Here is a 24059-nt window from a genome sequence, read left to right on the forward strand (position 1 = left end):
AATATGCTGTGGTATCTTTTATGTAGTCTTAAAGATTATCATTTAATATTCATCAAAAGGAAAATATATTAAGATCATATATTCCTTAAGAAAAATCAGTACCTTATATTCTTATAAGCCTTATTTTTATATATGGATTTTTATCTGTCAAATATATGGAAAATACGTATACATGGATCTATGTGTACAAAATCTCATAAGGCAGGAGAAAAATCTGAAAGCAACAGTATATAATGCCACAATATGAAATAAAACAAGAAAACTAAGAGTCTACCATTTCTCACTAGCAAAGATGCTTAAGTAGCCCCTCCACAAACAAGTATAACTGAATTTCAAAACTATGAAGACTTGAGGAAAAAGCAAACATACAAAAAATAAGTTTAGGTTATAAGTATTTTTAAAACACAATGAAAATCCATGGAATTTTTCTTTTAAAGCTTAACTCTAAAGTCAATAAAGGGTGACAAAGTAGAGAAGTTGAAGCCCTGGGGAGCCTATAAATGCAGAAAAACAAAGAGAAAATCTTGAAAGTAGCAAAAGAAAAATGGCTTCTTACATAAAAGGAAACCCCAAAAAGATTACCAACTGACTTCTCATTAGAAAACCTGAAATCAGAATATAGTGGAATGAAAATATTCAAAGTGCTAAAAGAAAAATACTGTCAACCAAGACTTGTTTTTCCAATTAAACTATCCAACAAAACAGAGGCAAAATAAAAGATATTTCCAAGTAAACAAAAACTGTTGCTAGTACCCTTGCATTTAGGAAAAAGAAAAAGAAGAAGAAGAAAAGAAAAAAAAAGCCCCAAAACATAAAGAAGTCCTTCAGGCTACAAAGAAACAACAGCAGGCAATAACTTAAATTCTCACAAAGAAATAAAGAACACTTCTTGGGAATTACACAGGTAAATATAAAAGACTCAATGAGAACATTTCTTCATCTTTTCTTCTCTTAACTGATTTTAAAAATGGCTGCAAAAAATGTAAGATTATATCGTTGGCTTATAACAAAACATACCATATATGACAATAACCATACAGAAGATGAAAAAGAAATAGAACTAATCTGGATCAAAGATTCTATATTACTGTACTGAATTAAATAATAGGAAGCATTAAGATACTTATTGTAACCACTAAAACATTACAAAAAATATGCATAGTAAAAAAATTACAATGTGCAACAGAAAAATGTCTACTACTTAACACAAAAGGAAGCAATAAACAAGGAAGAGGGGACCAAAAAGGACTACAAGATACGCAGAAAACAAGTTATCAAAATGGTGATGTAAATCAAACCATATTGATAATTACATTAAGTGTAAATGGGTTAAGCACGCCAATCAGAATGGAAAACTGGAAAAATAAGATCCAACTATATGCTGCCAACAGGAAACACATCTTAGAATCAAAGATATAAAATAGATTGAAAGAGAAAGTATGTAACAAGATAAACTATAGAAACAATAACCATGAGAGAGCCAAAAGGGTTACCCTAATAACAAAATAGTTTTAAAGACAAAAACTTACAAGAGACAAAAATATTTTCAACTGTATAAAAATGAAAACACAATATACTAGTGCAACATATTAGCAGTATATAGAGAGATTTGTATCTTTAAATGTCCATATTAGGAAAGAAAGATCTCAAATGAACAACCCAAGTTCCTATCTTAAGAAACTAGGGGGAAAAAAGAGCAAAGTAAACCCAAAGTAGAAGGAAGGATATAATACTGAAATGGAAATCAATAAAACAGACATCAGGAAAGCAATGAGAAAAAAAAATCAATAAAATCAAGGTTTGTAGTTTGAAAAAAATCAACAAAATTGCCACACTGTTAGCTTGACTGAGCAAAGGAAAAAAAGAGACAAACTACCACAAGAAGAAATGAAAAGGGGAGATCTCTTCTGACCCTACAAAAATTCTACTTAGATGAAATTAACCAATTCATAGGAAAACTGACATTACTAAAAGATGCGAGGGGGAGAGCGATTAAGGGAGGGAAAGATAGAGAAAGGAAGGGAGAGAGAGAAAGAAAAAAGTAAAGAAAATGTCTGAATAGACCTATACCAAGTAAAGAAGTTAAAACAGTACTTAGAAATCCTCCCATTAAGAAAAGCTGAAGTCAGATGGTTTCACTGGTGAAATCCACCAAATATTTAACTAAGATATAACACCAATCCTTTACAAGTTCTTCCAGAAAACAGAGGAGAATATTTTCCAACTCATTATATGAGGTCAACATTGCCATGACACTGAAGCCAGACAAAGCCATGCTGTAATGTGGATTAAGCATAAAAATATTATGCTAAATTAAGGAAGTTAGACTACATATTGCATAATTCCATTTACAAAAAATGTATAAAGAAGACAACTTTATTATAGAAACAGAAAGCAGATGAGTGGTTTCCTGGGGCTGGGAGTGTAAACAAGAATTAAGTGCAAACTGTCAGGGAAATATTTCTGGAGTGAGGAAATACTCTAAACCTAGATTGTGGCTTCATGTATCTTTAATATCCCTAAAAGTCATTAAAATGTACATTAAATACAGGTGAATTTTACTGTGTATAAATTATACTTCAATAATCCTGTTTAAGAAAAAAAACTGGCTTATTGACTACATCAACAACCTCTAGCTAGACTGATCAAAATAAAAGCAAGAATAACAGGAATTTTTATTTTATTTTATTTATTTATTTGACAGAGAGACAGTGATCACAAGTAGGCAGAGAGGCAGGCAGAGAGAGAGGGGGAAGGAGGCTCCTGCTGAGCAGAGAACCCGATGAGGAACTCGATCCCAGAACCCTGAGACCATAACCTGAGCCAAAGGCAGAGGGTTAATCCACTAAGCCACCCAGGTGCCCTGGAATTTCTTTTTCTTTAAGATTTTAGTCATTTATTTGTCAGAGAGAGAGAGCACGCGCACAAACGGGGAGTGGAAGGCAGAGGGAGAAGCAGGCTCCCCACTGAGCAAGGAGCTCAATGCAGGACTCAGTCCCAGGATCCTGGAATCATAATCTGAGCGAAAGCAGACACTTAACTGACTAAGCCACCATGCGAGAATATGAGTAATTTTTAAATGATCATCACTATAACATACAGGCATTAAAAGAATTTTGAGGGAACATTATAAACAACTTTATGTCAGTACATATGATAAATCGTGATACACTCAAATTCCTTGAAAAATGCAATGTACAAAAAAATACAGAAAATCCAAATAGCTGATATCTATTTTAAAAATTAAAGCTCATAGACTTCAAGGCTTAATATTATTAAGATCTCAATTCACCCCAAATTGATCTACAGATCCAACAAAATCCCTTTTTGTAAAAATTAACAAATTGACTCTCAAATTTTGAATCTACAGAAAAAGATAAAATAAAATTTTGAATCTATGGAAAGCAATCTTGAAAAAAAAAAAAAAACCAAAGTTCGGAGACTTACGCTACCTGACTTCAAGAATTACTAGTAAGCTACAGTAACCAAGATAGGGAGTTATAAGAACTGAATAGAAAGAACAGAAAGAGACCCACATTTACAAACAGACAACTGGTTATAAACAAAGGTACCAAATGTATGTCAACAATCCAATGGAGCAAAGAAAGTCTTGTAAGCAAATAGTGTTAGAATTAAATGGATGTCCATATGCAAAAAAAGAAACTCAACAAGTACTTCACACCATACACAAAAATTAATCCAAGATGGACCAGGGACCTATCTGTAAAAGCAAAAACTCTAAAGCTTTTAAACAAAAGGGTATCTTTATGACTTTAAGGCTATAAAGGTTCCTTACAGAAGATACCAAAAGAACTAACCTTAAAAGAAAAAAGTACCATAAATTAGATTTCATTAAAATTAAAAATTTCAGCTCATCAAAAGATAATGATTAAAAAACCAAAAAAGTGAGCTGTAGACTAGGAGAAATTCGTTAAACAGTATCTGACCAAAAAACTCCTATATGACATATTTTAAATCTTTTATAAATCAATAATAAAAGGACACCATTCCAATTACTTAAATGGACAAAAGATATGAAGAGACGTCACAAAGGAAGATTTAAAAAAGGCAAACAAATGAAAAAGTCCTCAAAACCATTAGTTCAAAAGGAAATGCAAATTAAAATTACAATAAGATACCGTTAAACACCCATCAAAATAGCTAAAAACACACAGCACTAAATGATGACAAAAAGTGGAACAATCAAAACTCTCATATTATGGGTTACAGTATAAAACTATGTAACCACTAATGGGAAAAAGACTGACATGTGCTTCTAAAATTAACAAATAACTACCCTACAAATAAGCAATTTCACTTGTATTTCACCCAAGAGAAATTAAAAGACGGATTCACAAAATCTCGGGTGAGTTTATCCAAGAAAGTTCATAGCAGCTTTGTTAAGATAAAAACAACAACAACAACAAAAAAATAGCTCAGATATTCATCAATAAGAGAATCACTAAACTATATATTCAAACAAAATACCACATAGCAATGAAAAGTAATTCCTGATAAAACAACATGAATCTCAAAATATTATTCTGCTTTGCTTGCATATGGCCATTTTACAATAAGGACTGAATGGCCCATTCCCCAACTTAAGCAACTAAAAAACATACACACACACACACACACACACACACCCCAATGGTTTTAGAAATTGACTATCAGCCAGTACAGGACTATGATCTCCAAGGGAAGGGAAGCAAATGAAGTGAGTCCTCTACTGCCCCAGCTTACTGAATGGAGGCAATTTCCAGGCCATGATATGTGAAGAACCCAAAAAAAGCCAGGGAGTCAAAAAGACTGAGATCAGATGTCACGGCTGTCAGGGTGGCAATAATTTCCAGGGCAGATTACTAGAGAGGAAAATGCTGCACAGAAAGAAAACTCTAAAGCAGGAGCCAGCAAATGTTTTCTGTAAAGGGCACATATTTTAAGTTTTGTAGGCCATACAATCTCTGTCATAGCTACTCGTTAAAACATAAAAGCAAATAAAGACTATATAAATGAATGAGTACGGCTATATTCCAATAAAACTTTTGTTAGAGCAACAGGTGGTAGGTGGGATTGGCCTGGGTGCTATAATTTGCCCATTCTGCTCTAGAAGTCTACAAAGTAAGTCCTTAATTTATGCTCAGATATTGATAAGAACATGACAAAGTGTAAACTTTAAAAGGCCAAGAAAATAACCTGGGACCCAACAGGTCACACAATTTCCAAAGTTCACACAGTTATCAGAATAGTTCATATTCTCAAAGAACAAGGTAAAAGGTCTCAATACATGGGGCATCAGGCAGAGTCCTCTAAATGCATCACCTTGAAAGTGGAGCTAAATTAGCCTACCAGTCTTCTCCTTTATACCCTAATGATGCTTAAAAACAATCCTTGCAAGGATCTAACAGATTATAAGTGACTTAATTACAACCCCAAACAGTCTGGAAATATTTACTGGAATACCAAAAACTACCTGAGTATTCAAAAACAATGCAAAAATATATGACCCATCTAGGAGAAAAAAATCAGTCAACAGAAGACACAGAAATAACAACTGATTAAATTAGCAGAAAAGGACACTAAAAGAGTTATTATAAATATGTTCTACATGCTTAAGAAGGTAGAGAAAAAACATGAACATGATGAGAGAAATGGCGATTTTAAAAAAAGACTCTCAGGGGCACCTGAGTGGCCCAGTCAGTTAAGCGTCCAACTCCTGGCTCTTGGTTTTGGTTCAGTCCATGATCTCAGCATCATGGGACTGAGTCCCTCCTGGGGCTTGCACTCAGCAGGTAGTCGGCTTAGGACTCTGACTCCCTCTGCCCCTACTCCTCCCCTCCCCAAGCACAGGCATGTTTTTTTTAAATGAATAAGTAAATCTTTTGTTAAAAAAAAAAAAAAACAGTTCAGGGGCGTCTGAGTGGCTCAGTCAGTTAAGCATCTGCCTTTGGCTCAAGTCATCATCTCAGGGTCCTGGATCGAGCCTCAGAGCCCAACATCAGGATCCCTGTGGGGAGTCTGCTTGCCCTTTCCCTCTACCTCTCCCCCCTACTCATGCACGTACTTTCTCACTTTCTCTCTCTCTCTCAAATGAATAAATAGAATCTTGGGGGGGGGAAAAAGGTTCAGGGGCACCTGGGTGGTTCAGTTGGTTAAGCAACTGCCTTTGGCTCAGGTCATGATCCTGGAGTCCCAGGATCAAGTCCCACATCAGGCCCTCTGCTCATCAGGGAGCCAGCTTCTCCCTCTGCCCCTCGCCCCTTTCATGCTCTCTCTCTCTCTCAAATAAATAAAATCTTAAAAAAAAAAAAAAAAAGGTTCAAATGGAATATACAGAGATTTAAAACACGCACTACCCAAAATGAAAAATATAACAAGGGGCGCCTGGATGGCTCAGTGGGTTAAGCCTCTACCTTCAGCTCAGGTCATGATCCCAGGGTCCTGGGATCGAGCCCCGCATCAGGCTCTCTACTCAGTAGGGAGCCTGCTTCTACCTCTCTCTGCCTGCTTCTCTGTCTACTTGTGATCTCTCTCTCTGTCAAATAAACAAATAAAATCTTTAAAAAAAAAAAAAAAAAGAAAGAAAAATAATAACAAGAAGGATAAACAGCAGATGAGGTACTAAGCCAGGTAAAAATCAGTGACCTTGAAAGCACAGCAACTGTAGTTAACTAAAGCACAAAAGAAATAAGACTAGAAAAATAATCAGCAAAGCACTGATGAACTATGTAACAATATCAAGCACATCATTACACATAAGTTATGACTTATGTGTAATTGAATTCAGTGTGGGAGAATAGAAAACAAGATCCAACTGTACACATTAAGAAAGCAACTCATACCGTGAAAACACCAACCAAAAAGGTAGAATGGCTATATTAACATAAAAAAAAGTAGTTGGGGCACCTGGGTGGCTCCAGTCATGATTTCAGGGTCCTGGGATCAAGCCCCACCTCAGGCTTCCTGCTCAGCAGGGAGTCTGCTTTTCCCTCTGCCATTCTCCCTGCTTGTGCTCAATCTCTCTCCCTTTCTCTCTCTCAAATAAATAAAATCTCTTAAAAAAAAAAGTAGTATTAGAACAAAGAATCTTATCAGGAATAAAGAGGGATATTTCATAATAAAGATGTGAAATTATGAAAAGGATGTAACTATCCTACATGTCTATGCTACTAAAAACAGAGCTTGAAAATACATAATGCAAAGTTGATTTTTTTTTAAATCTACAATCATGCTAGAATACTTCAACACTGCTCTCTCAGTTAGAAAAGAAAAAAAAAATCAATGAGGAAACAAGACTTAACAATGCCAATTAACTTCAGATTTACAGAGTACTCTGCCCAAGACCATAATACAATCATTGCAAATTCACAAAGAACTTCACTAAGATAGACCATACTCTGAGCTAGAGAACAAGTCTCAATATATTAAAGATGTCTAAAATCATGCAAAGAACGTTCTCTCACTACAAGGGAATTAAACTACAATTCAATAGAGAAAAGGTATTTAGAAAATCTGGAAATATTTGGAAATCAAACAGCACATTTCTAAGTAACCCACTGGTCAAGCAAGAAATCAAACAAAAATTACTCAATTATTTGAACTAAATGAAAATGAAAACATAGCTATGATGGCTACATGAATGCACCTCTCATCTTCCAAGTGCAGGAGCATAATGGGCTAAGGGTCACAGCTGCTACACTCTGAAATTCAGCTCCACATTTGCACTAAGGCCATCTTCTAGCCAATGACTGAGTGAGGCAGGAATACCACACACTTGTGCCAAAATCTCTGTCACAAGAACTCCCCAGCTGCCTTGCCAAACTTTCCTTAGAAATATACTATAGTGTAACAAAACAAGAGAGAGAAAAAGAAAAGAGAAAAATATACTGCAGTCTGAGATACTTCGACCCAAACTTTTTTTTAATGTTTCCTTCCCTCATAAGATTTTTTTAAAGATTTTATTTATTATTTATTTGAGAAAGACAGACAGAGACAGTGAGAGAGAGCGCAAGCAGGGAAGAGAGGGAGAAGCAGACTCCCACTGAGCAGGGAGCCCAAAACAGGGCTCAATCGCAGGACCCCGGGATCATGACCTGAGCCAAAGGCAGAAGCTTAACGGACTGAGCCACCCAGGTGCCCCTACCCAACCTTTTTTCTTTCTTCACTTGGGATCAAACCCACATCACCATTTAATGATTTTCTCAGTCTCCTACAGCTGCCTCATTTTCTCTCACAGGCATTTTCCCTAACACATTTCTTGCACATTTAAATCTATCTTGTAACTGCCTCTCAGAGGACTCAAACTGTCAAAATAAAATGTCAAATGTGTGAGATGCAACTAAAGAAATGGCTAAAAGAACATTTATGCCATTAAGTGTTGGTAATAAAAAAAATCAGAAAGTCTCAAACCAATCATCTAAGCTTATACGTTTAGAAATTAGAAAGGTAGAGCAAATTATATCCCAATTAAGGAGAATGAAAGAAATAATGAAGAGTAAATATCACTGTAATGGAAAATAGAAGAGCAACTGGAAAATAAATAATAACATAAACAACTGGTTCTCTGACCAGATCAAGAAAACTGATAAACCTCCACTCAAAATGACTAGAGAAAATAAGTGAGAAGATATAAATTACCAGTATCAGGAATGAAAAAGGGAACAGCACGAGAAATCCTACAGGAACTTCTCAACTTATAAATAACATCTTTCATATGTTTGCTAATAAGTCCACCAGCCATGCTATGATGCTTTGCTAACCCAAAGAATCTTATTTAAATTATGATATAGCTGAAAGCCCTTGTTTTCCTTAAAATTAGTTAACCCACCTAAGCTCAAGCTTCTAGGAGTTATGAATCCTATACCACCCTGAGACCAACGTAGGGGCTGGGTGGAGATTTCAAGACTGCCATGGCACCAGGGAAAAGCTCTGATGAAGATGAAGACAAGACAGCAGCAATATGTTCTTAGCTCTACTCTCCATTCCCCAGTGAAGACTGTGAGGAGGTGCCAGAAGCATCCTCAGCAAAAAAAAAATGAGAAGATTCTAGCGCAAAAAATGTTAGGAGAAAGGGCACTGAAAGAATGAGAGTGTATTAGAAGTTTTCCATCAACTGCATATATTAAGAAAGTTAAAAGAGATTTTCCAAAAATAACTGAATATAACCTCTAGTTTTCAAACTTAGCCACAGCCCCAGCAGGTGTGGTAAATTATATTCTAACATAAAAGAGTCTGTAATAGAAACAAATTGGAGATGAACAAAATAACAAGCAAAATTATATAGGAACTTACAATAAAATGATCAACAAAAGAAAAACCTAAGAGTACTTTTCCCACTATAGTCCAAATAGTAATGTTCCTACAAATATTACTAGATGAATAGTAACAAGAATACTAAAATTAGCCCAAGACAATACTGTTCGTGCACTGATAAAACTACAAAGAAAAAATAAATTTGCTTAACTAAAAATTTAAAGTATCACACTGACAAGCACAGCAGAAATTATTTGGTCATGCACATACATGTACAGATGTAGTCTTGTAAGACTGCCAAACATTTGTGGCAGCCAGACTTTTCAGGAAAATATTGTATATATCATAGTCCTAAGCAAACACAAAAAAATGGATTTACTTCATCATTTCCAAGTATCAATTTTAGTAACCTTTAACTTATACAACTGATTACTACTAAAAAGCTCTTATTGACATGTGAAAATAATTCTAGGTATTTGAATTTCATAGCATAACCTCAGCAACCAAAGAAAGGATATGCATTTTGAAATTACTGTGCAGGTTCATCAGAAGAAAACTCTTGGCTGGGAACCATGGAATGAACTAAGCCAAATTCACTCCCTCCATTCTTTTGCTCAGAATGTTCCTATATATCCATTTTAAATATGAAATGCCTTTCTTCTTCCATCTTTCTTAAAGTTTACATGTCTCGAGGCTTAATTCTAGTTTGCCATATTCCACAAGGACTTATTTAATTTGGGTCCCTTGGTAGAAAACTTTACTGTATTTAGAAACAATACCATTCAGTTAATTTATACATGTTAGTTTTTACGTCCCACTTAGAAAATCAACTTATGGATGACAAAGACCACTGAGGTAAAGTAGGAGGAAACACTTGAAATCTGTCAGACTTGCCAAAGCCTTTCCTAGTTCTCCCACTCAGCAGAATTATGAGTTTGGGAGACTTAATTTTTCTGAGTCATCATGTTTCCTCATAAACAGTAATATCACTATCAACCTTGCAGGATATTTGTGAGAATTAAATGAAATAATATTCAGGGACTGCTTTAACCACATCTTCCTTCTTTTTCCCCACTTATAAAAATTATCGTATCTTCAACACCAGCAGCTAACACTGCCCTGCAAATGTAATAGGTACTTGATAAAACCCTATTGTGATAGGCTGACTGGTACCTGATAAAAGTATCTGTAAGACTGAAAAATTTGTCTCATTACCTTAAGCAATACAAAATAAAGTGTATAAAACACTGTAGAAAAATGCTTATTACATTAATGCAATCAGGAAACCATTATTTCTGCATTCCAGACTAAGAGTATTTCCACATTTTCACATATCTAGAAAGTCCTCCAGACCACGATTAAAGGATCAAAGTTTCTTATTCATATCTTACTGATTTTAATTTGTTCCTATTACAATCAAAATAACTGATATAACTCATAGCTCCCTGATTCATTATTTCTGCCTATGCTCACGTCCAGGCCATAAGACAAGTTTCCTGGAATAAATTCAGCCACTGAAATAAATTCTATAGTCAATAGTTTGAGCATTAACTGCTTTTTTCCCTTCACCATGGTAAGGCATGGGAAAGAATATAAAGCTCACAGTATATAATTAGTTATTTCTATGTCTCACCAACTATGGACACAAATATTTCAGTTTCTTATATGTCCATAGTATAACTGAAATGTTATTCTAGAAATATGGAGTATAAAAAAAGGTTTCTAAAGGCATTTGGGGGACTTTAAGTAAAATATCTAGTAAAAAATATATGGTATAAATTTAAAAAGTCACAAACCCTATCTACAATAAAATTCACTGGTCTATTATAGTTTTTACCGATATCTATACCCATTTATACTTACAATGGGCTAGGAATTTTGAGTTTTACATAATTATTTCAAAAAAATACACAACAGCCCTATACTAACTCAAAGGGATACATGTACCCCAATGTTTATAGTAGCATTATTTATAATAGGCAAATTATGGCAACAGCCCAAGTGTCCATCAACTGATAAATGAATAAAAAAGATGTAGGATGTATATACATACACACATATATAAAAATACATGTATTTTACATACATATAATGGAGTATTACTCAGCCATAAAAAAGATGAAGTCTTACCATTTGCAATGACATGGACAAAGCTAGAGATTTTCTGCTAAGCCAAATAAGTGTGTCAGAGAAAAACAAATACTATATGATTTCTACACATTTGTGGAATTTAAGAAACAAAACAAAGGGGAAAAAGAGAGAGAGGCAAATCAAGAAACAGACTCTTAACTATGGAAAACAAACTAATATTTACCAGAGGGGAGGTAGATGGTGAGTGGGTAAAATAGGTGATGGGGATTAAGGCGTACACTTGCTGAGATGAGCCCTCGGCGTTGTACTGAAGTGCCGAATCACTACACTGTATAAATGAAACTAATACTACACTGTATGTTAACTGGAATTTTATTTAAAACTTGTTTTTATGTTTTTAATTAAAAAAAAAAAAGAACAACAACAAAAAAAAACTGAGTAACTTAAGGCTTTATCAGGTTAAGTGATTTTTCCAAGGTCATACAGCTAGAATGTATATAGTAGAGGAGCCACAATGTGAACCCCTTATAATAATATCATATGGACAACCCATTTTAAATAATTTTAAAATAATAAAATTCAAATTTACAATTTTAATCATGAGCAACTATTCATTTTATAAAAGGTTTACTTATTAAAGTACTCAAGCATAGGATTATCCTAATTTATAAGAATCTTCATTTCCTACAAATCAAAACCACAATGAGATACCACCTCACACCAGTCAGAATAGCTAAAATTAACAAGTCAGGAAATGACAGATTCTGGTGAAGAAGCGGAGAAAGGGGAACCCTCCTACACTGTTGGTAGGAATGCAAGCTGGTGCAGCCACTCTGAAAAACAGCATGGAGGTTCCTCAAAATGTTGAAAATAGAACTACCCTATGACCCAGCAATTGCACTGCTGGGTATTTACCCTAAAGATACAAACGTAGTGATCCGAAGGGGCATGTGCACCCAAATGTTTATAGCAGCAATGTCTACAATAGCCAAACTATGGAAAGAACCTAAACGTCCATCAACAGATGAATGGATAAAGAAGATGGGGTATATATACACAATGGAATACTATGCAGCCATCAAAAGAAATGAAATCTTGCCATTTGCAACGACATGGATGGAACTAGAGGGTATCATGCTTAGTGAAATAAGTCAATCAGAGAAAGACAACTATCACATGATCTCCCTGATATGAGGAAGTGAAGATGCAACATGAGGAGTTTGGGGGGTAGGAGAAGAATAAATGACACAAGATGGGATCGGGAGGGAGACAAACCGTAAGTGACTCTCAATCTCACAAAACAAACTGAGGGTTGCTGGGGGGAAGGGGGTCGGGAGAGGGTGGTGGGGTTATGGACACTGGGGAGGGTATGTGCTATGGTGAGTGCGGTGAAGTGTGTAAACCTGGCGATTCACAGACCTGTACCCCTAGGGATAAAAATACATTATATATTATAAAAATTAATAATAATAAATAAAAAAATTTTTTTTTAAAAAGAATCTTCATTTCCTTCAAAATATGTCTGAACTAACAAAACTTCTATATACTTACCTATAAACTCTTTGAAGATATTTATGGTGAAAATTAGAATAAACTACAATTTTGTCAAAATAACAAAATAGCTAGAGATATTTTATTTATTTATTTTAGCTAGAGACTTTTTTTTTAAGAGTTTATTTATTTATTTGACAGACAGAGATCACAAGTAGGCAGAGAGGCAGACAGAGAGTGAGAGGGAAGCAGGCTCCCCGCTGAGCAGAGAGTCTGATGCGGGGCTCGATCCCAGGACCCTGAGATCATGACCTGAGCTGAGGGCAGAGGCTTTAACCCATTGAGCCACCCAGGTGCCCCAGCTAGAGACATTTGTTAAGAGAAAGTAATAAATAGCTCAATCACTTATGTATGGATCGATTTCATAATGCATAACAACTGATAAGGCTATTTTAATGCTAATTTTACTAATATTTGAAAACACATTTAAAGATAAAAACAAAAAGAATTCAAATACTACTTTCATTTTCACAAGACTTGATAAAGGACATATGACTTCTTTGGTTCCCACACTTTGATTTGCTACCTAAGTGCAAACTGTCTATTAAAAACAGAATTAGGGGTGTCTGGGTGGCTCAGTCAGTTAAGCACCTGCTTTCAGCTCAGATCATGATCTTAGGGTCCTGGTATTGGGACCATATAGGGCTACCTGCTTGGCTGAGAGTCTGCTTGCTTCCCCTCTCCCTATAACCCTCTCCCTGCTCATGCTCTCTCACTCTCTCTGAAATAAATAAAATCTTAAAAAAATAAAAACAGGGGCACCTGGGTGGCTCAGTGGGTTGGGCCTCTGCCTTCAGCTCAGGTCATGGTCTCGGGGTCCTGGGATAGAGCCCCGCATCGGGCTCTCTGCTCAGCAGGGAGCCTGCTTCCCCTCTTTCTCTGCCTGCCTCTCTGCCTACTTGTGATCTCTCTCTGTCAAAAAAATAAATAAAATCTTAAAAAAAAAATTTAAAAAAAAAAACGGACTTAATGGAGCCCATGGGTGGCTCAGTGGGTGAGGCATCTGACTCTTATTCTCAGCTCAGGTCATGACCTCAAGGTCCTGGGATGGAGCCCTTGTATTGAGCTCCATGCTCAGCGAATAAGTCTACTTGAGGATTTCTCTCCCTCTCCCCGTCCCTCCACTTGTGAGCTCGCTCTCTATCTCTAAACTAAATAAATGAATCTTTTTAAAAAAACAGGATTAATAACATTTGGTCAAGTATTTTTTCATTTTTTAGGCATAATAGTCTTAAGCTGTTTGTCTCAAATTTATAGCTTTATAGGACAAAAGTGACTGTTCAATACAATATTTTATTTCAGATACAACTGGACATTAATTTTCTGTAACATTTTAACAAAGAGTTTAATCTCAAATGCGATCAGAAGAATACACAATGCTTGACATAAATAGCTAAATAGTATTTGTTGCGATCAGAAAAGCCAATGTATACCACAAATGGGGTCTATTCTGGCTTACCCATAGAGAATATAAAATTTTTTAAACATCAGGGTTAAAATACTCAAACAACTTTCCCCTTTAGCAATGAATGGCAGATTCTCCTAAACAACTCCCCAGTAATCACCCACAAAAGACCAAAAACTATACTTAGAAGTAATTCTTAGGTTACCTTTGTGACTTCGTTTGTTTCCAGTTTGCATACAAAAGCACAGTGATGTTTAGAACACCATCTTATCTGAAAAAGCACCATATTCCCAGCCTTAGATTCTGGCTCCTAATTTTATGACCCAACCAATGTGGCTTTTTTCCCTCCCACAGACTGATGGGGTGCCTGGGTAGCTCAGCCGGTTAAGCATCCAACGCTTGATTTTAACTCAGGTCATGATCTCAAGGTAGTGAAACACAGCCCTGTGACTGGCTCCATGCTGGGCACAGAGCCTGCTTAAGATTCTCTCTCTCTCCCTCTACCCCTACTCCCCCACAAAAAGACAAGACTAAGACTTAGTTACTTGATTTTCTGTATGGATATTTAATGATTTAACTACACAAATTAGCAACAAATGGGGGTAAAACCCTGGTTTTTTGAAGTCATTCATAGGTTCACCTGAGAATGATGTAATCAGGAATAGTAGCCATATCTATTCTTTTGGGAAAAAAGCAAGAATTACTCATGAAATGAAGAAGAAACAGAAGACCCTAAAATTATATTGCTGGGATTTAAAACAATGAAATTAAAATAGCTAATGCTTGACTGGGAAACAACACTGGAACTCTTATTGTAAGAGTTCAGGGGTGTCTGGCTGCCTCAGTTGGTAAAGCATTTAAAGCTTGATCACAGGGTTGTAAGTTTGAGCCCCCACACTGAGTACAGAGATTAGTTAAAAAAAAATAAAATCTTAAAAAAAAAAAAGACTCAAAACTATCACCACAGAAAAGATAAAATATATATAAAATGAAGTTTCCCCTGGGGCACCTGGGTGGCTCAGATGGTTAAGTGTCTGCCTTCAGTTCAGGTCATGACGTCGAGGTCCTGGGATCAAGCCCCACATTGGGCTCCCAGCTCAGTAGAAAGTCTGCTTCTCCCTCTCCCTCCACCTCTTGGTGCTCTCTTGTCTCTCTCTCTCTCTCCCTCTCAAATGAATAAATAAAATCTTAAAAAAAAAAAATGAAGTCTCTCCTATTCGTGCATAAGACAGTTATTAAGTAGAAATCTCTAAGAAAGTCAAGTCACAAATTTACAAATAATTTTCTAAGATTCTACCCCTAATATGTCCCCTCCCACTGAGAGTTTAATTCCTAGGAAATATAATTCAAAGGATTTATCATGTACAATATACGTGAACATCCCTAACCAAAATCTTTCATTGTCTCAACTCTACATATCTCAAAACATAATAATGAAATCCTAATTTCTTATTCATTATATTACACCAATTTTTAGCCCATTATCTTCCTCTGGGTTTAATAAATAAATTTGGTCTTCTCGGTCACATCTCAAAGGATGTATTTCTAAAACCCTTTATCACATTTGTATGTCTTCCTTGGACCTTCTCCAAGTTCAGTGTATCTGAGTTCATTTGCTGTGTTGGACATTCTTTAAGAAGAGCAGATCAGGAAAAGAAAAAGTCATTGTGCTGGCTCCTGTCCCTTACATTACCCAGTCCACACAATTAGCCCACTATTAGAAGCAATAACTCAAATCCTAGCTCTCTTTAAATCACAAAGACACCTGAAGTAGAATTTATAAATTCTGTTTCTTAATATTCTCATTAATTAAATAAAGAGGTATAACAGAAAGAGGACGAGTCTTAGTGTCATCTTTTAAATGGGATCTAACTTCTTTGAGACTCAGTTTTCACATCTGCAAAAATAAGAATACTATTTCATGGAGATATAAAAACAAAAGATGACAACTTATATTGAAAAGAACTATCAAAAGTCACAAAGTCCTACACAATGTTGGCATCCTTACCAACACTTGTTCAATGAAATCAACCCCTGGGAAATAGGTGCTCAATAAATGTTACTTTCATTCTGTATTTTAGGATTATTTTTCCAAAGAGTATAAAAACATTCAACTACATAAACATTGGATTCTCATCTACATTTTCTTCAGTCTCACCATTCAGTAATCTTAATAAATTCACATAAAAACTGCAACATTTAAAATTTTCACCTGCCACTGAACCAAAAGCTGAGTTGTTACAGCAAACAATAATAATAGGTACTCTATCATACACTTAAGTTACATGAATCTCAACAAGCATTAAAGTAATTAGATCACCTACCATAAACCATATCAAACAAAAAACAAAAAACAATTCCAGGTGGATAATAAAAAAGTATAACATATATTAACATGTTAGCATAATTCATAATACCAAAAACTCAAAGGGATCCAATCATCCAGCAACAGTAGAACAGATAAATAGTAGTATATTCCTCTAATATTATCCAATAATGAAAAGAGGAAAAAAAGAGCTATATGCAAAAAACATGGATGAGTCTCACAAATATAACATGAACAGGCCCAACATTAATCAGATTAAGACATATATGCTTAGATGTTAAAACTATTTATAAGAGCAAGAAGAAGCCATAAAAGAAGAATGACTACTTTGGGGCACCTGGGTGGCTCAGTCAGTTAAACGTCTGCCTTTGGCTCAGGTTAAGATCCCAGGGTCCTGGGATCAAGTCCCACATCAGGTTCCCTGCTCATTGAGAAGTCTGCTTCTCCCTCTCTCTGTTCTTCCCCTCATTCACGCTCACTCTCTCTCTCAAAAGAAAATAAATAAAATCTTAAAAAAAAAAAAAAAGAAGAAGAAGAAGAAGAAGAGTGACTACTTCGAGGAAAAAAATGGGGTACTAACCAAATCTAAGGGGTCGTACGGCAGACTTCTAGAGCATTGACAATACTTTTTTCTTTTACCTCTGTGATGGTTACATCTTAATTCACTGAGCTATATATTTTGGTCTGTGTACTTCTGTGTACATACACTACATTTCACAAAACAAAAAAGTTGTAAGAGAGGGAAGAAGAAAAAAAATAAACAATAAGTTTACAAACTTTTCTAAAAAGATACCTGAAGTATTAAAGTAAATGCTAAGGGTGGTTGGGTTATGGACACTGGCGAGGGTATGTGCTATGGTAGGTGCTGTGAAATATGTAAGCCTGATGATTCACAGACCTGTAGCCCTGGGGTAAATAATAGATTATATGTTAATAAAAATAATTAAATAAAAAATAAGTAAATTTAAAAAAGCAGGGCAAAAAAAAAAGTAAATGCTAAGAGCAAATGAAAAACGGATAGCAAATAAGCACATGAAAAGATGCTCAACTTCACTAGTCATCAGGGACATCCAAACTAAAACCATAATGGAAATAATATTACACACCTGTTTAGAATGCATAAAATATTTTTTTAAAGATTTATTTATATATTTGACAGGCAGAGATCACGAGTAGGCAGACAGCAGGCAGAGAGAGAGAGAGAGAGAGAGAGGAGGAAGCAGGCTCCCTACTGAGCAGAGAGCCCAATGCAGGGCTCGATCCTAGGACCCTGGGATCATGACCTGAGCTGAAGGCAGAGGCTTAACCCACTGAGCCACCCAGGCAACCCGCATAAAATACTTTTAAAACACAAAATACTGTGCATTGGCAAGGAAACAGAGCAATTAGAACACTCATAAAAGGTGGGTGGGAATGCAAACTGGTACAGCCACTTTGATACAATTCTCCAATTTCATTCTTAATATTTAGCCAATAGACATGAAAACTTACATACACACAAAACTGCATGCAAATGTTTACAGCAGCTTCACTCATAATCATTAAAAAACAAAACACAAATCCAAATGTCCTTCAACTGATAAATAAAGAAACTGGTTACTCAACAAAAAGGAACAACAACAACATGCATGATCTCAAATACATGTTGCTAAGTTAACAAAGCTTGACCTAAAAGGCCTGTATGTATGACTCCATCTACATAACATTCTAGAAAACACAAAACAATAGAGACAAAGAACAAACCACTGGTTGCTAGAGGGGGCTAGAAGTACAGGCTGACTGTGAAATGAAACAAAGGAATTTTGAACAAAGGAATTTTGAGGAGGGATGGAACTACTCTATATTATGACGGTGGTGGTAGATATACAACTGTATATTTGTGAAGTCCCTGAATATCACAAAGAATGACCTTTAATATATACTAATTAAAAATAAATTTAGGGGCGCCTGTGTGGCTCAGTGGGTTAAAGCCTCTGCCTTCGGCTCAGGTCATGATCCCAGGGTCCTGGGATTGAGCCCTGCATCAGGCTCTCTGCTCAGCAGGGAGCCTGCTTCCTCCTCTCTCTCTGCCTGCCTCTCTGCCTACTTGTGATCTCTCTCTGTCAAATAAATAAATAAAATCTTTAAAAATAAAATAAAATAAATTCTAAAAAACTTTAAAACACTATGGTCACAGAACTACCACGGATTTATAGAAGAATCAAAATAACAAATTTATCATAAAATTCCCTCAAATTCAGGAATCTTAGAAATCTGTTATTGCCTAATTACACAATATAAAAAAAATCATTATGTAATTCACTTAGATATTTAACTATAATAATAACAATAAACATTACTGATGGGGCACCTGGGTGTTGCAGTTGGTTAAGCAGCTGACTCTTGGTTTTGGCTCGGGTCATGATCTCAAGAGTCATGAGATCAAGCTCGGCATCAGTCTCTGCACTGGGCATGGAGCCCACTTAAGATTCTTTCTCTCCCTCTGACCCTCTCCCTCCCTCTCAATCTTCCCCCAGTTCTCCCTCTCTTAAAAAAAAAAAAAAACTGATAACATTAAAGATACATTTGGCTAATATTTTGTATATACATTTTTAATCCTCCAAATAATTATAGAAAGTAAAAATTACTTCAACTTTACCAATGAGGAAACAAACTCAGAAAGAACAAAGAAAGAACTTACCCATCCCCTTGTTCCTGAGTCTTTCCATGCCTATTTTCTTTTCTCTATACTGTCTCTTAATTCAAAAGCTTTCGTAATTCCTTAATAATTTTTTTCTTCATATTATATGAAAATGTATTAATACTTCCTAAATTTCTAAATTTAAAATTGATCAGGGATATTTTGTATTATTCAGGTACTCACATATTCATAATCATATAAAACAAAGTTAAAATATGCAGCTTCTGCCCTCAAGATGTTATAATCTAATAGGCGGCACACATATGACAAACAAGGTAGGCAATTTTAAAAATCAAAAAGCAGTAGCTTGGTGCGTGGGTGGCTAAGTAGGTTAAGCATATGCTTTCAGCTCAGGTCATGATCCTAGGGTCCTGGGATCAAGTCTGCTTCTCCCTCTGCCCCTCCCCTCTGCTCGTGTGCCCGCGAATGCTTTCTCTCTCTCCCTTTCTCTCTCTCTCTCTCTCTTTCTCTCGCAAAAATAAACAAAAGCTTTTAAAAAAAATAAAAAGGGTACCTGAATGGGCAGTTAGGAAGAAAAAAAATGGGTGTGTGAGTACCTTATAATAAGATAGTTCTAACTGCTTCCTCTTATATCTTGCATCATCGTCATTCACTACTTATATATAAGCAAGTGTGTGTGTGTATACACATACACATAAGCAAACATATTCAAATACAGTATTGTTATTAAACAAACTGCTATCTGTTAGATTAAGAACAAAACATTTATTTTACCTTCACTCTTTCTGCTCTGATGTTCTTCCTTTATTTAGATCTAAGTTTCTGCGCCTGTATCATTTTCCTTAGCTCTAAAAGAACTTCTTTTCACATTTCTTGCAAGGAAGGCCTACTGGCAAAAGACTCCTTGTTTGTCTAATAATCTTTATTTCTCCTTCACTTTTTAATTTTAGAAAGAGAGAGCATGGAGTGCCTGGGTGGCTCAGTGGGTTAAAGCCTCTGCCTTCGGCTCAGGTCATGATCCCAGGGTCCTGGGATCGAGCCCCGCTTCAGGCTCTCTGTTCAGCAGGGAGCCTGCTTCCCTGTCTCTCTCTGCCTGCCTCTCTGCCTGCTTGTGATCTCTGTCAGATAAATAAATAAAATCTTTTTTAAAAAAAAGAAAGAAAGAAAGAGAGAACATGCATGCATAAGCAGAGGAAAGGCAGAGGGAGAGAGAATCCTTGAGCAGAGGCAACTCCCCCGTGAACATAGGAGCCCAAGGTGGGGCTCAGGCCTAAGACCCTAAGACAATGACCCAAGCCAAAATCAACACTTGGCTGCTTTACCAACTAAGCCACCCAGACACACCAATTTCCCCTTCCCTTTTTTCCTTTTTTTAAAGATTTGTATTTATTTGTCAAAGAGAGAGAATGCACAAGCAGGAGGAGAGGCAGACAGAGGAAGAAGCAGGTTCCCCCGCTGAGCAAGGAGCTTGATATGGGACTCGATCCCAGAAACCTGGGATCATGACCTGAGCAGAAGGCAGCCGCTTAACCAACCAAGCCACACAAGTGTCCCTCTCCTTCACTTTTAAAAGATAATTTTGTATGGTACATTATTCTAGGTTGGTGATTTTTTTTCTCTCATCACCTTAAATATTTCATTCTACTCTCTTCTCGTTTGTGTGGCTTCTGAGGAGAAGCTAGATATAATTATTATCTTTGCTCTTCTATAGACAAGGTATTTTTTCCCCTCTAGTGGCTTTAGGATTTTTTCTTTATCTTCAGTTTTCTGATTTTTTAAAATAATACACCTAGGTGTAGTTCTTTTGGCATTTATCCTACTTAGTGTTCTCTGAGCTTTCTGGATCTCTGGTTTGATATCTGATAAATTCTCAGTCATTATTGTTTCAAATATTCTGTGCCTTTCTCTCATTCTTCTCTTTCTGGTATTCCCAGTATGTATGTGTTATACCTTTTACAGTCGTCCCACAGTCCTTGGATATTCTGTTCTGGTTTTGTTTTTGTTTTTTCCAGTCTTTTTCTCTTTGGTTTTCAGTTTTCAAGAAGTGTGTTGATGTATCCTCTTGCTCAAAGATTCTTTCATCAGGGTGTCTAGTCTACTAACGAGCCCATCAAAGCTAATCCTCATTTCTGTTAGAGTTCTTTTCTCTAGCATTTCTTTCTGGTTCTTTCTCAGAATTTCCATCCTTCTCCTTACCATTGCCCACTTTTCTTATATGTTGTCTACTTTATCCATTAGCACCTTTAGCATAACAATTGTTTTATATTCCCAGTGTGATTATTCCAACACCCCTGCCATATCTAAGCCTGATTTTGATGCTTGCTCTGTCTCTTCCAACTGTGTTTTCTGCCTTTTGGTATGTTTTGTAATTTTTTTTCTTGACAGCCAAAGCATAATGGGCTAGGCAAGAGGCACCACTATAAACAGGCCTTTAGCACTGTAGTGGTGAGGTGTGGGGGTGGCAGAGCATTTTACAGTTCTATGATCAGGTCTCAGTCCTTTGGAGAGCCTGTGCTTCTAAGACTGTGAACTTCACAAGTGCTTCTCAACCCATCCCACCTCCCCTTAGGCAGGGCAGGATGGTTAAAGTAGGCTGAAGTTATGTTGTTTCCCTTCTCCCATACAGAAGGCTTGAGCAACTGGAACAGAGTATTTCCTTTCCCCTACATCAGGCAGGTTACCATAAACTCTAGTAGTTTAGGCTCTGACAAAATAATTTCTCCTGAGGGTAGGCCTTAATAAGAAGAACAAAATGCTCTGGTATATTTCAAAATTGTTCCTTTTTCCTTTTCTCTGCTAAAAGCAAGAGGGGATTTTTCTCTAATATTCACTGAGAGAATGTGACAGAGATGCAAGAGGTAAAAACTCACAAAAGTACAGGGGCCCTCAATAAGTGGTTCCCCCACAGAGGTCTGAACTCTTAGGGCTGTCCACACTGAGCCTCCAGCAATTTGTCAGTTACAATTATAATAGATTTACCTATACCAGCACTAGTTCCCCATGAGGTTGCTACTCTAGTTAAGTTGTAATTCACTGTATTCTCTACTGATCTCTCCAATTTTAAGGGCAGTGGTTTCCCTTGTGACCTCTCTTCAATCATAGATCTAAGAAAAGCTGTTGGATTTTTCAGTATGTTCAGCTTTTTACTTGTTGTTAGAATGGGATGGCAATATCCAAGCTTCTTACATGCCATACTGGGAACCAGAAGTCTGCATTTTCTTTTAAGAATGTTTTTCTACAGGGAGCCTGGGTGGCGTAGTCGGTTAAGCAGCTGCCTTCGGCTCAGGTCGTGATCCCAGGGTTCTGGAATTGAGCCCCGCATCAGGCTCCTTGCTCAGCAGGGACCCTGCTTCTCCCTCTGCCTGCTGCTTTCCCTGCTTGTGCTTGTTCACTCTCTCTATCTCTGTGTCAAATAAATAAATAAATCTTTTAAAAAAAAATGCTTTTCTACACTACCAGCTTAAAAGTTTATGTAGAATAAGAAAAAAACTCACAAACCCAATATCATGTACAACAAACTGTGTTGTGTACTTTGAAGACAATTTATTACTTTCCTTTTTCCCTTTACACTGCATGTATTCACATTTCTACATGTTTAGCCTAGATCTGAACCTTCCAATTTAACTGTAGAAATCAATATAAAGTTATAAAGTGCAATCCTTAAAATATATTCTTCAAACAAGCAATTAAAACACAGCTTACCATTTTGATGCCTGTGGAAAATGTCACTGGTTTTATAGGTTTAGGTTTCTCAAGTTGCATTTCCAACTGGGTAGATCTATCTTTATGCTGAGCCAAAAGCAGAGCAACAGGGAGATCAGAACTCTCCTGTAAGAAAAGTAAAAGTGCAATATGAAAGTTAAAAAGGAAAAACTAATGAGCAACAAGTCTTTTATTTTAAATTATGCCTTTTCATAAGCATTTGATGTCAACCTAAATATTCACTTTATGGAGAACACTTCACAAAAAATTTTAACATTCCATAATAAGAAAAGGCTGTTTGAGATTCATAAATCAAATAACCTGCAAAAAAGTATTTTTATAAAATCCACATTAAAGACAATATAACAGGGCCTTATTTCATCTAGCAAAGCCAACCATATTTATTAAACTAAAAAAAAATTAAAAGCTAATCACAAAAAGAGTAATACAAAGTACTATAACTTAGATCAGATGTTTATCTAAGACACATTCTTCTACCAGTGAATTCAGACCAGTCTGCAATTGTTTCCTATTAGATTTCACCTGAGGGCTGTTTGGAAATGATCCTTGTTCTGTTTTGCACAATGGAATAATTGTTAACTACAAGCAAAAACATATTTATTTTCTCCTTTATGGACTTATTTTTAGAAATTAACTCTAGATTTTCTTAATTAACAAAATGATAGTAAATATTTCTAATATCTTATACTGATACTAAATCAGAGCTATTATTGACACAAATCTGCACACATAGATATTAATAACAAGCAAATTACTAATTTTTATACACAGGCTTACTTATCCTGTTTAACATGAAGTTCTCCTACATGTTTAAAGTGCTGTAGCACTAAGGTCTAAACTAAATGTATGTAGACCCCTTCCTTTTTGAGTTTTCAGTTAAATAAAAACACAGAAACACATGCAGAAGAAAGCCAAGAAGGAATGAGATAATATATACAAACACAAACAAAAATGAAGGTTACAAACACATTTCTATCCCCTATAACAAGGCTACCTACAAAAAACACATATTCTTCAAATGGCCTACAGATTTTTAAAATAATAAATAACTAGACTTTAATCCTTAAAGA

At 35.9% G+C, this 24059-nt stretch overlaps 1 protein-coding gene across 1 annotated transcript in view; it reads right to left on the reverse strand.

Annotated features, from left to right (window-relative positions):
* Positions 1-24059, reverse strand: part of MNAT1 (MNAT1 component of CDK activating kinase) — a 203417-nt gene that overhangs the window by 93959 nt on the left and 85399 nt on the right. The window contains exon 6 of the mRNA XM_032875259.1: positions 22969-23094. Within this exon, the coding sequence (XP_032731150.1) occupies positions 22969-23094 (126 nt within the window). The remainder of the gene's footprint in view (positions 1-22968; positions 23095-24059) is intronic.

The sequence above is a fragment of the Lontra canadensis genome, unplaced genomic scaffold (genome assembly GCF_010015895.1).
Source record: "Lontra canadensis isolate GAN:19392208 unplaced genomic scaffold, GSC_riverotter_1.0 scaffold55, whole genome shotgun sequence".
NCBI lineage: Eukaryota > Metazoa > Chordata > Mammalia > Carnivora > Mustelidae > Lontra > Lontra canadensis.